The sequence below is a fragment of the Protomyctophum parallelum genome (genome assembly GCF_964188405.1).
Source record: "Protomyctophum parallelum genome assembly, chromosome: 21".
Lineage (NCBI taxonomy): Eukaryota > Metazoa > Chordata > Actinopteri > Myctophiformes > Myctophidae > Protomyctophum > Protomyctophum parallelum.
The window spans coordinates 10,537,142-10,552,711 of NC_139713.1; the positions used below are offsets into that span (position 1 = coordinate 10,537,142).

Below are 15,570 nucleotides of genomic sequence, written 5' to 3' on the forward strand. Positions count from 1 at the left end.
GTCTACATTCTTAAGATGTCACGTAAACATTCATCAGTGCTCCATTATTTTGTCATGGTGGAAATCCTGTTCTAATTGGAAAATGTCACTCATTAAAAAACACATGCCTCGTTTTTGTCGCAATAAGTGACCATAAATGCCCCCCCCCCCTTCTGTCCTTTCCATAGATAGTTACAAAAAGTAAAACAAATTGTTTGATGGGTATTTCTCCACACAAGTAATGGGTTTATAGTGCAGTATATGTTGTATAGTCTCCACAGCAACCTGCAGGAAAACTACAGAGAAAATATTACTGAATATTGCACGAGAGTTACCCGACCCCCTGCTCAACATACGGGATAAGTGTCATCTGAACCTCTGTGGGGAACAAGACACACTATTAAAACAACGAATAATGTTGCCTGCGAGAACCATTGAATGTGTTTAACGTTATCCTTAAGTCAGCTGCTTATACGGGCCTCATTGTATTGATATATTTGACCGTAAACCATACAGCTTCTGGACATCATTTGCTGCTACTTAACTGCTTCAGAGTCATCCCACTTAGCCTACCTCATGTGTACACCCTGCTTATATAACCTCAGCGGGCTATAGCCTATCTATCTCATTATTTACTTTGTGTCAAGCGATCCTGTCACTCATATTCTCATATTTTTCAGTTTTGCGTGCAGTGTGTGTGTGTGTGTGTGTGTGTGTGTGTGTGTGTGTGTGTGTGTGTGTGTGTGTGTGTGTGTGTGTGTGTGTGTGTGTGTGTGTGTGTGTGTGTGTGTGTGTGTGTGTGTGTGTGCGTGCGTGCGTGCGTGCGTGCGTGCGTGCGTGCGTGCGTGCGTGCGTGCGTGCGTGCGTGCGTGCACGCCCGTCCGTCCGTTACCAGCTAATCTCCGGCACCTTTAACCCGGTCGATGCCTAATTTTGCACACACTCCCTGGATGCCAACGATGAACCTCCAGATTCTGTCCAAAAATCCCGCAAATCGTTACACACTATCTCTATAGTCAACACGGATCTGTCCGATATTTCATATTCCATCCTAATTGGCTAACATTGGCTTTCAAAGTTTGCAGGATTGGCCCGTTTTGAACAAAAAGCCTCAAATCATGAACGCAGTGTGCAATTTACGTGAAATCTTTCACAGACTTTCCTACTAGGCTGAGGAATATATCCCACCCTTTTCACATTGGCCTGTTATAGCGCTACCAACAGGTGGATTTTTGCAAAACACATTTTTGTAACAAGATGCCTCAAATCATCCAATTGCCATCCAATGAGTAAAAAGACATGGCACACTTTTCAGATTGGCTTATTATAGCACCACCAGGAGGCCACAACCTGACCTGCCCTGGTGGAGACCTGTGCCCGAGGGGCACTATATCTAGTTTCTCTCAGTTTTTGTTTTGGAAATCTTTTCCAGCACTCTTTTACTGCGTTGGACATATTAATGCCATCAGAAATGGGTTTAGCTGATTAATGGTGATCTGACTTTTACTACAGGTAATCAGTATTGATTTGAACCCCCTACCCCGAGGCTGATCTGATCAATATTCCATAATACACCCAAGCCATTCAGTTAAGCCTGATTTGTACTTGGTGGTTCTAGAAGCTCCTATATGGGTGGCTTGTAGGCCTACATCAGCTCTTTTTGTTGCACAATACTGGTGTTCAACTAAATATAAATCAGCCTTTTTAGTGCCTGCTGGGCAGAGTTAGGTTGGCCTATTGCTCATAAGACCCAGCGAGACCGCTGTCTGTCAGCATACATGTGAAAATGCATGTTTATCTCTTCTGCTCTGTACTTTTATTATATATTTGATTGATTTGTTATACATGAAAACCGTGTCGAAGCACCAATGAGGTTATTAATGGAGCCATGCACCATAGTTGTTTAGTGATGCTCTATAACACAGAGCCACATCATTACTGTTTCTATCTCTACAGTATGTCCACTTCTAAGTCTCTAAGTCTGATGGTGAACTTCACATAGTCACATTATAGAAGGGATTATCAAATGTATTTATTCCAAGAACCTCTAGTTTGATAGTCCACTGTTGTTAACTCTGTGTACAAATTATTAGCTGGGTCTAGCCTGGCCAGACTGCATTTATTTATTTTTTCTTATGGCAGATTGGTCTGGTTTCCAGGCTACCTGGAACCCACATGGAGAAGTGGTCTAAAGCAGTGCTTCTCCAACTCTTTCATGTCAAGGACCCCCAAATGTATTTGGCCACGGACCCCCGTCTGAAAAGGTTTTGTGCCAGTGACCTCCAGAAGAGAGGATTTATGTCGTAAAGAAATAGCAGCACGAGGTGATGCGCTGTGAGCTTGCACATCTGCTATTTTTGAACAGCCAATGTATAAATGGTTAAAATGATTTTGACCCTATTGACTACTTTTGCTGGGGACCCCCTGGAACCCACCCAAGGACCCCTGGACCACTTTTGAGAACCAATGGCCCAAATAACCGAAATGTATAGATGATATGAATAGTTGCAGTTTTATTTTCATTGAAATTATTATTTCTTTCTATAATACATACTGTACATTGTTCACAGGAGAGTTGATTAACGCCACAGAAAAATCCTGAATTTTAATTCAACACTGAAAGACTAAGTGAAAAACTTTCACAGGTCCATATAGTCACTTTCAACAGTAACCACATTAGCCCATAATTATGGACACAATGGCTTGCATTGCAACGCAGCTGTGAGCTTGTAGATTGGTTATTTTCAGTGAAGAGATTTGGTGTAGACTGTAGAGGGGAAAAAGACTGGTTAAATTAAGACTCAATATTTTCCTGTGCTTTACCAGATAAACATAAAACAGGCATCCTATACTGTATATTGTCAGCAGCATTTCATAATGCCATGATGAAACATGTAATCCATTTCAAGAAAAAAAGCTTGACCTCATAATCTACCCTTTAAATTCATCCGACCATGAACATTTTCAAGAAACGAAACGGTTCACTTATTTGAAATATGCATCTATCATTTTCATCCACCATCTCAGCATGCTGATAGTATCTGATTAGATTAGAAGGAGACCATGTAATAATAGAACACTTCTCTTTGGAACTTTTATCATCCATCGATGTATGTGTTGTGGCAAATAATTCACAGTACAGCTGCCTTTTGGAATGACGATGTCCATGCAAACATGCATCCATTGAAAGAGCTGCCAGATCAGTAATATTTGACAATATGAAAAGGTACCAGAAAATGAACATTATTCATCTTGTACCAACTTGAAATGGGTAGAAACTATGTGGACCTTCTCGCAGAGAAGACGATACAAGATACTTCCATTCTGGAAATAAATTAATAGTATGGGACAGTGCAGATTTTGATGTCAACTATGCAGAAAGCCAGTAGCTGTGTGTGTGGGGTGGGTGGGGGGGGGGGGGGGGGGGGAGTCCAAATGCTAAACATAGAGAACAACCCACCTTGGTATCCCTAAACAATCTTGCAATTGTTTAGGGATTCAACAAAGTGCAACAACAAAAACCCTACTTGCCAATAAACATAACAGCTATTATTATATGAAGGCCTTCATTGATATGTCTGATGAGTAATAGATTGATGATGGGTGGTTCGTTCAGTAACATTTCCATGAAATACTATTTTTGTCACAGTAGTTGTGTACGGCACCCAGACTAGACATCTTTTAAATGCATATATTTTCAGTCTTTAGTCCCTTTTGTCATTATCACCACTTGACAACTCTGAAATGCCCATCTTCTGCCTCGGGACCATCAGTTCATATTGATAGATGTTTTCTCCCACACAGTTACATTATGTCTATTATATGCATTTCTCTTGTAGGTTCGAGGTCTCATCAGTGAAGGTGACATAGAGTGTCTGGTCGACTAGTGGAACTTCTCTCTGTGAAGAAACGCTGCCACAGAGCCTGCCCGGCGCCCTGGGCTCTAAAGCCGACAGTTTGTGCTCCTTCCGATGGCCGCCTGGACTCTGGCCATCCCGTACCAGAACCGTCTCCACAGCGCCCTGTTGTTCTCCCGAACTCAACGTCCTCTCGTTCCCCTCGGGCTGGTACAGGAAGGTGTGCGACGTGGTCACGGTGTCCCTCGTCGCGCGGGACACCAGCGACGGCGAGTCGTGCGACACGAAGGAGGTGCCGCGGCCATCGTCGGTGAAGCAGAACTGGCCCCTGCTCCCCCGCTGGCCCCTGTGGCCCCGCCCCCGGCCGCCCATTCGGCAGAACAGACACTTGATCTTCTCCACCACCTTGAGGACCACCGTCTTTCTGAGCAGGATGTAAATCCAGGGGTCCAGGATGGGGTTAATGGACGCCATGTGAATGGCCAGCAGGTCCGGCTCCCTGGTCAGCTTTCGGTATAGCTGGTTCACGAAAATCCTCAGCTGGAAAGCACGGAAGAAGACAAAGGTTTTGTTTTTTAAATAAATTATCTTTAAATCATTTTATACGCTTTAAAACGTGGTGCTCAAACCTTTTCATTAAGGACCCCCAGGATTATGCATTTGGCCCCCCAGTGTCTTTTTTCCCCCAACCTGTTTATTGGACATTTTTAGTTTACAAAACGGACATGAAAAAGTGAAAGTGATCACGACATATTGTCACTTTCACTTTTTCAAGCAAGACTTTCACAAAGACAAAGCCAAATACTGTAGACACAAAAATCTAATCAGCTCTACTGTTCTGCACTGCTCTACTGTACTGTTGTACACTGTACTGTACTTTAGGTGTTGCAGCTGTCCGTACTCCCAGGCTCAGTGAAAAAGGGAGTCCCATGTCCTGTCAGTTCACGGTACCTATCAATAAAGGCAGAGAAAGACCCCAACAATATCTTTAAAATAATAATAATAAAAATGATAGATGCTTTCCCGGTTTTAACTTGTGACATAGATTTCTAATTCAAGAAAGAAATACTTGTCAGCTATCGATTATTTTCTACCGATCACTTTTTCAATTATTCGACGAAGAATCGAGAGGTACTGTGGCAACTTCCTGTTTGGCAATTGGCTGTTTGAGCTCCTGACACTTGATTTAATCTATCATTGTACCTACTTATTTTAAGTCTTAAAAGTTTATAATTCCAAGCACTACTTGACATCGTATAGTCAATCTAAGACAAGTGGACAAGCATGCAGTCAAAGGTTCTGGATGTGTTTTGTGAATTTGGTGGATCCACTTTTGCCCTATTTCTCTGCTGTAGTACAAACCATAGACTGTAAAAAAATATTTTTTTTAACAAAAAGAATATTATGACATGAGAAATGAGACTTTAAACTAGTGACTGGAAGCAGAAGGTATTCATGACCATCTTTATTAAGGTAATACAGTCTAGACGAAGTTGGGCCCAAATACATGGACCTCTATGGAGCTATGGGGTTTTTCGGGTCTAATGACAGCGCCACAACAGGCCATTATATGAACTTTCAGGAAGTCAGGATTCCCTACCTTCTTCAGACACTATTGGCTTCACTGCACCCCTGCTACAAACCCATGAGCTGGATTGGTTTACTACCTGGAGAAGAAGTCAAGCCACCCAAAAGAATCCACTGAGGAGACTGTTTCCATGACTCAGGTGCGTGAACCGCTCGAGCAGCAAAAGGACTTATATAAATCTCTGCTTTAAATTAACAGGAGAACATTTTCAAATCCTGTGTTGAAATATTGGTTGACTGCTCAAATAAAAGACCTCAGGGCTATATTCTGAAATTCACTCAAAAGGAATTCCTTGCTTTTCACCAATAATGTCATGCCCAAACTAGGGATTGATTATTCATCGGTTTTGATTAAAGCAGCACTATGTAGTTTAAGGGCACCAGTGGCCACTTTGTTTGGACACAAATAACATGGCAGTCCATGTCTTCTTTGACTTCATTACCCAAGAGTCTCTGCAAGCATGTCCGGGGAAGGATGTGCTGTGATTGGCCAATCTTAGCTTTGACTGGCAGTGGCAAATGCCAGGATTAAACTCACAGTCAAGCCCCTAGCAGGGACCTCTATGGAACGATGATTGTTATTGCTTGTAACTTTATAATTTTATCAGACATAATAATGCTATATAGTTGTTTAAAAGGTTACATAGTACTGCTTTAACTGTTACACCCCTCTAGCAATCCATTGCTTAAAAGAATGTGTACAATCTATCAATTATGCAAGAATGTAAACATGAGATAGTCGAACTGCAGCCCTGAAGCAAATTGCTATAGCACAGAGGCCATTAAAACCCACTTCTGTCTCATTCTGTCTCCTAAAACTCTGCTGCATCTAACTAAAGTTGTCTTCTTCTCTGCTCACAATGTCAGAATGACTTATATAGTTACAATGTGTAACTTTGTGTATGTGGAAAAAACTCTCGATCACTAGTCTACTAGAACTATGCTTGTTATGGTTAGACTGAAGAAATGTAGTTTGTTTAGCGTGTGTCCAGTGTGCTTAAGTATTATAATATATTTGTTCCTGTTCGGCGCCCGCTGCCGGCCTAGCGATCCAGGTGCATGCCACATATAGGCTCTGGCCTGACTGCGTGTCACGTGTTCGAGTCCCGTTCATGACAACCTTTGCTGCGCGTCTCTCCCCTTCTCTCTCCCCCTCTTTCCTGTCACGTTCAGCTTGGGAGACAGGGTTGTTCCTGTCTACCTTCATTTGTATAAAAGGCAAAAAGCCAAAAACATATATATATATATATATATATATATATATATATATATATATATATATATATATATATATATATATATACCAAAGCTCAGTATTTGGTATAGATCAATGTTGTCCTCTCCATGTTGCTTTGCATGCTTTCCATGTTGCTTTGCTCTCTTGGGGGCAGCTTATTTTTTTCCCTCCAATATACTGTGTGTGTGTGTGTGTGTGTGTGTGTGTGTGTGTGTGTGTGTGTGTGTGTGTGTGTGTGTGTGTGTGTGTGTGTGTGTGTGTGTGTGTGTGTGTGTGAGACCTATAAAGTATATGCATTTGAACATGATTGGAACATATAGCCTACTCAAACAAGAAATTGAAGAATAAAATTAAGTCTGATAATGATGCATTTTCATCATATATACTTTACATCACTTAAGACCATTTTTCAAATATTGTATTTTTTAACACTGGACAAATTAGCAAATTGTACATCTGCTGTCCCTTGTGCCCACATCCCTCTCTTGCACTCTACAGAGTAATACAATTAGACTGGAGGCAAGTAGTAGCCTATAGGCTACTGTTCATTTTTACGGACTATTTATTTAACAGCCTAAGCTCTTTAAGCTTTTAAGCAATCTTGTTGTTTAATTTGTTGGATAAAAGCCGCATTTTACGCACAGGCGTTGCGCAACACGGACTGTAGCCTATATTAGTTATTATACACTGTTGAGCACTCACCACTAACGGGATGGAGCAAATGAGAACCACGGCAGACGTCGCGATGAGTAAAATTACCATCTGGATCTCTGCGCCGGCCAGGCGTCCGAAGCTCGACCGTCTGCGCCCACCCAGGTCCGCTACGCGCCTCTGGTCGGTGCCCAGGGAGGTGCGGCGGATGAAGCGCCGGTGCATCAGTATGAGAGCCCCGCACACCATCACGTTGCATATGACCGTGGCCAGCACCAGGAACGAGTTCACCCCGGCGTACATCAGGTTGAAGGCGGCGTGCGTCGTGTCGTTGGTCCGCCAGTCGATGAAGCACCAGGTACCAGGGTACTGCTTCCTCACCTGACCCAGGCCCATGCTGGGCAGCGCGCAGAACACCCCGCACGACACGTAGATGGCCAGCAGGGTGAGCGCGCCGAGTCTCTGGTTCACGTACTGGTTGTAGAAATACGCGTGGTTTATGGCCAGGTAGCGCTCGATCGACATGGCGAAGATGATGCCGAGCTGGACGAGGAAGAAGAAGATGAGGATGAACCCGGAGTACTGGCACAGCGGCTCGCCTCCGGGCCAGGCGCCCTTCATGTACGTGGCGATGGTCACGGGGCTGGCCAGCAGCGTGCCCAGGAGGTCCGTGACCGCCAGGCCGCAAATCAGCGTGTAGAAAGTGGTCTCTTTCTGTTCCTTTCGAGAGACGCGCAGGACGACTATGGCGATGACGTTCCCCACCACCCCGAATATGAACATGATCACCGGCACCGTGGGCTGCCGCGACCGTGCCATTTCCAACACCTTGTCGCTCGTGGCTGCATCCATTTCACATTCACTCCTAATAGGCTATTCAATCGGTAAAAGTTAACGTGGTCTTTTCTTCTCCATTCGTGTTTACCCGCTCCGCTTCTCCAATTTACCCAGCGATGCCCAAATAATCCATGATACTTCCTCTGTTTCCATTTTACGCGGAGATAAAGCTTCCAAATTCCGATTAGTTTGCTGGTTACAAAACGTTACAAATCCCACTTGATGAGTTGATACATTTTGCACTTTGCAGTGCAGCACGTCACTTGTTGTATCCAAACAGAAAGTGACAGGGGAAGTGTAGTTTAGTAGTGCATGCTCTTCAGAGAGTGTGCAAGCAGGAGCCACTCCTCTCTCCAGCTCGCTGAAGCAGCAGGTCTTTTTGTAGGTGTAGCCACTAGCCACGCACCTACAGGGGCGCACAGCGCACGTCAGAAAGCTGGGGGACATACGCACGTTCGCACAAGAAAGAGTAGTTTATGTATCTTGTTTTTAATGACACGATTGACACCATGTTGTGCAACAACTGAACAACAGGTACATCATGTCACAGATATCCTGCAGTGTGTTCGTATCAATATCTAGGACAGAGGGTTTAGAACGTTGTCATGATGACACAGTCTCCCAAATTGGCTATCATTAGACCATGGACTGGAGTCTACTCTGGACCCCATGCAATGACTGAACCTATACGGAGATAAGATGATTTGGTTTAAATTAAAATAAAGAAATGTCATAGGCCTAATTGTACTGAGAAATTGCTTCAGTTGTTATTCAAACCAGGAAAGCATCTGTCTCATTTTAGAATTTAGCATTGGCTATAAAAACATACCAGATAAGCTCACAGCGCGTCTTGCCACAATGCGAGCTTGTAGGCCTGCTATTTTTGTATACAGTACAATTTATTAACACAAATCTTCTCTTCTGGGAGTCCCCTGGCACACAAACATTTTCAGATGGGGTGTCCGCAGCCGGCCCAATATATTATAACATCATTTTGGGGGTCCTTGATTGGACAAAGGTTTGAGAACTAATAAACTATACTGATTTAGAAGACATTCGTAGAATCGGCCTCAGGTCTTAATGGGTTAATGATCAGAGGACCTTTTAATGTGGATTCTCTCCAAACACACTGACCCCCTTTAGAACCCTGCAGAAGCTAGGACATTCTGAACCACTACTAAAAATGATTGCAAAATCTTTAGAAGAGGGTGAGAACATGTTATTGTGTAGCAGACAAACCACATCATGATCATATACGTCAAACAATGTATAGGCCTATATGTCAAACAATGACATATATGCGTCACATGAAAGTGCAAAAGTTCACACACGCGCGTTTCACACGTCCGCAACCGTTTAGCAGCTCGGATTAAGATGACTGCGTCTGCACACCAAGCTCCTTTTGTTGACCACAAGTTCCTGTTTGTGAACTAAAACGAGTGCTTACGTGATTCAGTGGAAGTTTATGGTAATCTTTCAATAGTGGAACTGTAGATAGTAGTTTTTTTCCATTTTCCATTTTCAGTTTAGCTGTGAACTGTATCTAGCACACTGGTTGTCGTCAACATGCATGGGTCTGGGGACCACCAGGGGGTTCAAATGGATCCTTACAGGTCTGTAACTCAGAGAGTGTACAAACGGAACCAAATGGACCCTCAACGGGTCTCCCAACACACCAAGCCCGGTTATAGGGGGGCCAGGGGACGAGCAGAATGACCTTACAGGTTGATTCAAAGAGGCGGAAGGACCATCCGCATTCCGCACACTTGTTTCTATAGCTCCAAAGAGACTCCAAAACAAATCTGCAACAAAACCTTCGACCCTTTAGGTCCAGGGTACCCACACCTTTTTGACTTGTGAGCTACTTTCAAAATGAGGAGCTCAACAAGATCTACCCACCAAAGAACAGTATTATCCCATGGCTGATTTTATTTTTAATTGTACTTAGTGGCGCACTTGAGGAATAGAGGGGAGGGAATTTAACTGGCATGGTTTTAAAAAATATGTATATATATATATAACTGTACAATGCTACTGATGACTGTGTGCAACACTCTTGAAAACAAAGTCTGACAGGCACCTTTTTATGTCACTCAAGTCACCTTAATTCAAGTGGCGTGGGTGGCAAAATAAATACATATTTATATTTAAATTATATATTTTCTTAGGGGCATGTCATGTGATCTACCTGCACAGCCTTTGTGATCTACAGGTAGATCACAATCTACCTTTTTGGGCACCCCTGCTTTAGGTCTTCATCAGGCAAATGAGGCAAATCATCAGGCAAATAGTTTGCCGGATGAAGACCTAAAGGGTCAAAACTTTGCAGATTTGTTCAAATAAAGTAAGTCTCTTTGGAGCTATAGAAACAAGTTTGCGGATGTTCCTTCCTCCTCTTTGATGTTGTGATGCCTTGAAATCCAGCATCTGGCCTAAATACAGGCAATGTCTGCACACAATCTTCTCTGTGAACTTACAGGTTGGTTTCCTTTGTACACTCTTGTCTGTCGCATCCCCTTTGACCTGGCCTGTCAGGGCCTGTGTGTTTGTATATTCCCATGTCTGTCTGTCTGTCACTGTGTGTCTGTCTACCCAGTACCCACATGACCTCAGGCTGGGCATTACGGTTCCAATCAGGTGGACCGTGGGTATGGGAGCACCTGGGCCTGGCCAATGTTCCCAAGTCCTTAATTTAAAAGGAGACCAGCTGCAGTCACTCTAACTTCCTCTCTTTCCATGAGAGCTGCGGAGCAGGCAGCAGCATTTGCTCGCCTTTAGTTTTATCCTTGGTTTTTCATCATTCATCATCATCTCATCATTCATCATCATCATTTTCATCACTACACTACATTTACCGCACATCCATACATTGCTGACATTTCTGATTCCATCCACTGAACGCACACTATACCATTTCTTATTATGTTTGAGTTTATGCTGTAAAAAAGTATCATTTTATACACTTGATGAACCCGCCGCACATGGCCGGTTCCTCCTTTTTGTTATGGTCTACGAGCCAGGTCGTAACATTTTTTAGGAGGCTCATCCAGGATCCGAAGCCGGGACCTCTCCCGTCAATGGACGTTGCCTATAATGCAACTGTGGGCTGTGTGTAGCAGTCTGTGTGTAGCAGTCTGTGCTGACTTGACATTCACGCTATATTATTAGTCACTAACCAAATCTGGTCACACTGTTTGAAGTGAAAAGCATTGCCTTGTTATCAACATAATAACAGCTGCAATACTCTCTCGCACGCACGCACGCACGCACGCACGCACGCACGCACGCACGCACGCACGCACGCACGCACGCACGCACGCACGCACGCACGCACACACACACACACACACACACACACACACACACACACACACACACACACACACACACACACACACACACACACACACACACACACACACACACACACACACACACACACACACACACACACACACACACACACACACACACACACACAGGTCAGTGAGAGACAGAAAACACATCTCGTTGCAACACGTTGTGAAGTTCCACCCTAGCCTTTGTGATCTACTGGTCTGGTGGATCGCGATCTACCTTTTGATGTAGGTTAATTAATCAGTCATGGAGTTGACACTGTTTGTTCATTGTGTTGTTGAAGATAGAATGACAAAAACAAATCACTCCTGGTTTGTTAACGGCCTTATATACACACAAGCTTATGTTTTGGAGAACATGTTTGGTGTTATAGAGGGGGGGAAAAGGAGCAGGCCAAGTACAGTACAGACCCCTGAGGGATTCCGCTCATCAGGCTCAAGTGGTTAAATAATAGTTTTCATAATAATATTTCAACATTAAAGTGGACTACAGCCAGGGACATATGTGGCCTGGGTTGAGTGAGGAAAAAAATGTTGATTAACATTATTTTATTCCATGATTTTATTCCATGTTAAACCATTCCAACCACTTTCTGAAACCCTCCATATTGGTAAACTAATACTAAGTTGATCAGTTGGCTCTGTATTTGAGAGTGAGAAGAATAGACCACACACAAGCAGAACTGTTGAAAACTGTTGAAAACCTGTTTGGTTTCAACAAAAACAGGTCTTCCTCAGTGTGTGATTTGAATCATTTGATTGTGTGCTGGCTATTTTCTCCCCCTCATGAAATTTTGATCCATGCACCTTGAGAGTTAATCTGGAAGGTGGCGGGCATTCGCCGGCTTATTTTGGGGAACGCCCCCCCAAGAATAGGAATGCTAGAGTTCAAGAGGTTAAGAAGACCATGTTCTCCTTGTCCATCCCTTATCTTGCAGCTCCCCACCCCACCAACGTGGAATGCGACGTATGCTGACAGATGACAGAGCTGTCACAAAATAATTATAATGTACTTTTTTCGTTTCTTTCTGAATGTTTGCCTAATGGGACATGCCTAGGATAGAGACGCTATACGCTAGGGTTCATATGGTTAAATACTGAGGACTCCTGTTGGTATGGAAACTGCCAGGGGTGGTGAGGTCACAACATATCTGTTGATAATTGGCTCTATGCACACACGCCATTTTGGAAAGAACTTGCATGGGCCCCTTCCCTACTTCCTTCACCTTCACCCTTCAGGTGTTACAGATGATACTAATTTCTATTCTGGTCATACAGAGTCGGGGTGCTGTTATTGTCAATGTTGGCTCAGCTCGAAAGTCCGACATCCCTTTAGTCCGACCCTTATGTGGCCGGTTAAGACTCAGGTTAGTTAGGGTTAGGGTTTGGAATAGTGTTGGTAATCGTTCGGACTAACAGGAGGTCAGAACAATGACTGCTGCTACACCACTGCTACACCACTTGCTACACCACCAAATGGACCCTTACGGGTACATTTGGTTCCATTTTGGCTGATATAATACTGCCCTCGCTGCATTTAAAGCTAATAGGTTTTTAAAGCCATTCGGCTGCCGTGTTAAATGGTCAGATTCAGAACACCCGCTTCGAATGCTATCAACCCATAATCATCACCAGTAGGTTACTCATCAAGACCATGCAATGGAACAAGTATATGCTCTACTGGAGCCTACTGGCTGCAATTAGGGTCGGGCAATGGCTGACAACAACAACAACAACAACAACAATGTCTCCGCTCCAGTAGACTGGAAATGCTTGATAAGTAATCTACTGGTTGATATGGGTTGATAACACTCGAATCCGCTCGGTTAGAATGGGTGGTCAGATCGAATGGGTGGGGATAGCTTTCGAGATCTTCAAGTGGGCCCTGATCCAGAATAGATTGAAGAAATGCTGTTTTAGGGAACTAGTGTAATGATTCTTTCATCATGTCAGCTCTTGACCCTGCAGGCCTTGCAGAATCTACTCTGTCATGTCAGTCCAGGCGGGGGGTGGGGGTGGCGGGTGCCGGGGGGAGTCCTCCCTTGTCCTTCCCTGTGGGACTGAGATTCAGATAGACGTTGGATGCATGTGTTGCCAGAGAGAAATAAGCAACCAGGTCTATGAAAACAAGTCCAAAGGATATATATATAGGCCACATGATTTACAAGCTCAACAATGTGTTGTGAGCTTGTAGATCAGCTGTTTTAAAATGTTATTTTTGGATCCTTGAGATGAAAATGTTTGAGAACCACTCCACTGCTTTAAACAACATATGTAAAAACAAGCCCAAATAAGCAGCTATACTTGAGAAACAAGCCCCCCAAAAAACACAACACGCAACAACCAGTATTTACAAGCAACTTAACAAAAACAAGCCCAAAATCGCTTATAATAAGCAGACGTGACAACACTTGTTGGATGGACTGAGAGGGGTCATTCTTTGGTGAAGGGGAGGAAAGAGGAGCACTTGAAGGGAAATTACTTTTCTGTAGTTTTCCTTAAACTAACATGTTTTCCAGTGGATTGTGAATTGTTTTACGCAAGTAAAAGTATCAGTACTGCAATACAGACATATTCAAAATGTACTTGAGTAAAAGTATTGGCTTCAAAATACACTTCAAGTACCAAAAGTAAAAGTACTCATTGTGCAGAATGTCCCATTTAAAGTTTTCAATTCTGTACTAATCTTTTGAAAATAGCAGAAGCAACAATTAGCTCACAATGCGTCGCATTGCGACACATTGTGTCACAATTTGTGACACAATGCAGCCATTCAAAGTCTGCAGCCATTCAAAGGCTTATGCAAGACAAAATAGCCATGTCATGTTTATTTACTCTAATTATGTATTCAACCTATTTGATTCCCACTGTTTGAGACCTGGCCAAAATAAACTTTAGCAAATGATCATGGATATGTGACGTCTTTGCTGACTTTACAAGCAAGAAAACACGGCAGAAGTTATATTCCAGTCTGGGAAAGCCAAAGGAATTGTTTTGGATCCCCGGGGAGGTGTAAGCGGCGACCTTTAATTCTGACCCAGTCCTCCAGCCCACTTTATGGACGCGCTTCCATTTGGTATGACTCAGGTCATGTGACGAGGCCTGTGATCTCACATTCCCTGATGCATTATCCCCAGAGGACACAATACAAACACATTAACTAAATGAAGTCTGCGGGGATGCCCACACTTTGGTAGAATAGAATGTCTTTACAATGTTGAAACAATAAGTTGAAGCAATAAGTTGAAGTTTCCCTTCAACTTATTGTATATGGTATGTATGCTATCCACAACTTTTGAAGTAGAATTTTGTTTTCCACAACATACAGAGTTCTGATTGTGGATCCGAGTGGTTCTTTAAATGGGCACAATATTTAATTATATTGATTTATATTTATATTAGACTTTAAAAACTCAACATTATTAAACAATAAACTATAATAGTCTACTGAAATAGCAGGCTAACCTATCCCCACATCATGTGGGCTATTGGGCAGGTATTATAAATACTACTGACATGACATCTTGTAAAAACACAGATAAATAAGATGATAAATAATATAAGGTCCCATACCGAATCGATCTCAGGAGATGTTTGGGTCATGAAGAACTGAAAATGAACTGAACATGAAGAACACGAAAAGATGAAATTACCTACCTACCTAGGTTCCATCCTGGAGGCAAATCTTTCCGGTGATACAATGGCCACCAACGTAATCAAAAAAGTCAACCAAAGAACAAGATTCCTACAGGATCTCCTCACTGGTCAACAAAAACACCTTGAAGACCCTAACAGGAGCCCCTGTACATGTTTTCTTCGACTATGAATGCACCTCCTGGACGGTACCACAGCACCTCTAAGGCCCTTAACACAAGGCTCCAGACTTCCCAAAACAAACTGGGCAGGCTACTACTTGGCCTCACTCCCCGAACCCACCTCACCCCTGCCCACTTTGACAGGCTGGAATGGCTTAGGGTTGACGACAGAGTACAGCACCTTGCACCTTGCACCTCCCGCTAGAACAATTGTGCTGACTTTAAAATTTCCTGTGTTTTGTTTTGTTCAT

At 43.2% G+C, this 15,570-nt stretch overlaps 1 protein-coding gene across 1 annotated transcript; it reads right to left on the bottom strand.

The window, feature by feature from the left end:
* Positions 1–2,561: 2,561 nt before the first annotated feature.
* On the bottom strand, positions 2,562–8,534 carry ptger4b (prostaglandin E receptor 4 (subtype EP4) b). Its single transcript, XM_083794159.1, has 2 exons — positions 7,363–8,534; positions 2,562–4,376 (listed from the first exon to the last, which is right to left on the bottom strand). Exons 1-2 carry the CDS (start codon positions 8,161–8,163, stop codon positions 3,798–3,800), a joined length of 1,380 nt encoding a protein of 459 aa, XP_083650285.1. The 5' UTR covers positions 8,164–8,534; the 3' UTR covers positions 2,562–3,797.
* Positions 8,535–15,570: the final 7,036 nt, after the last annotated feature.

Coding starts and splice junctions, on each gene's coding strand:
- ptger4b (XM_083794159.1), bottom strand. CDS start 8,163: ATGGATGCAGCCACGAGCGACAAGGTGTTGGAAATGGCACGGTCGCGG. Junction 4,377..7,362: donor TTTGCTCCATCCCGTTAGTG/GTGAGTGCTCAA, acceptor CGTGCTTTCCAG/CTGAGGATTTTCGTGAACCA.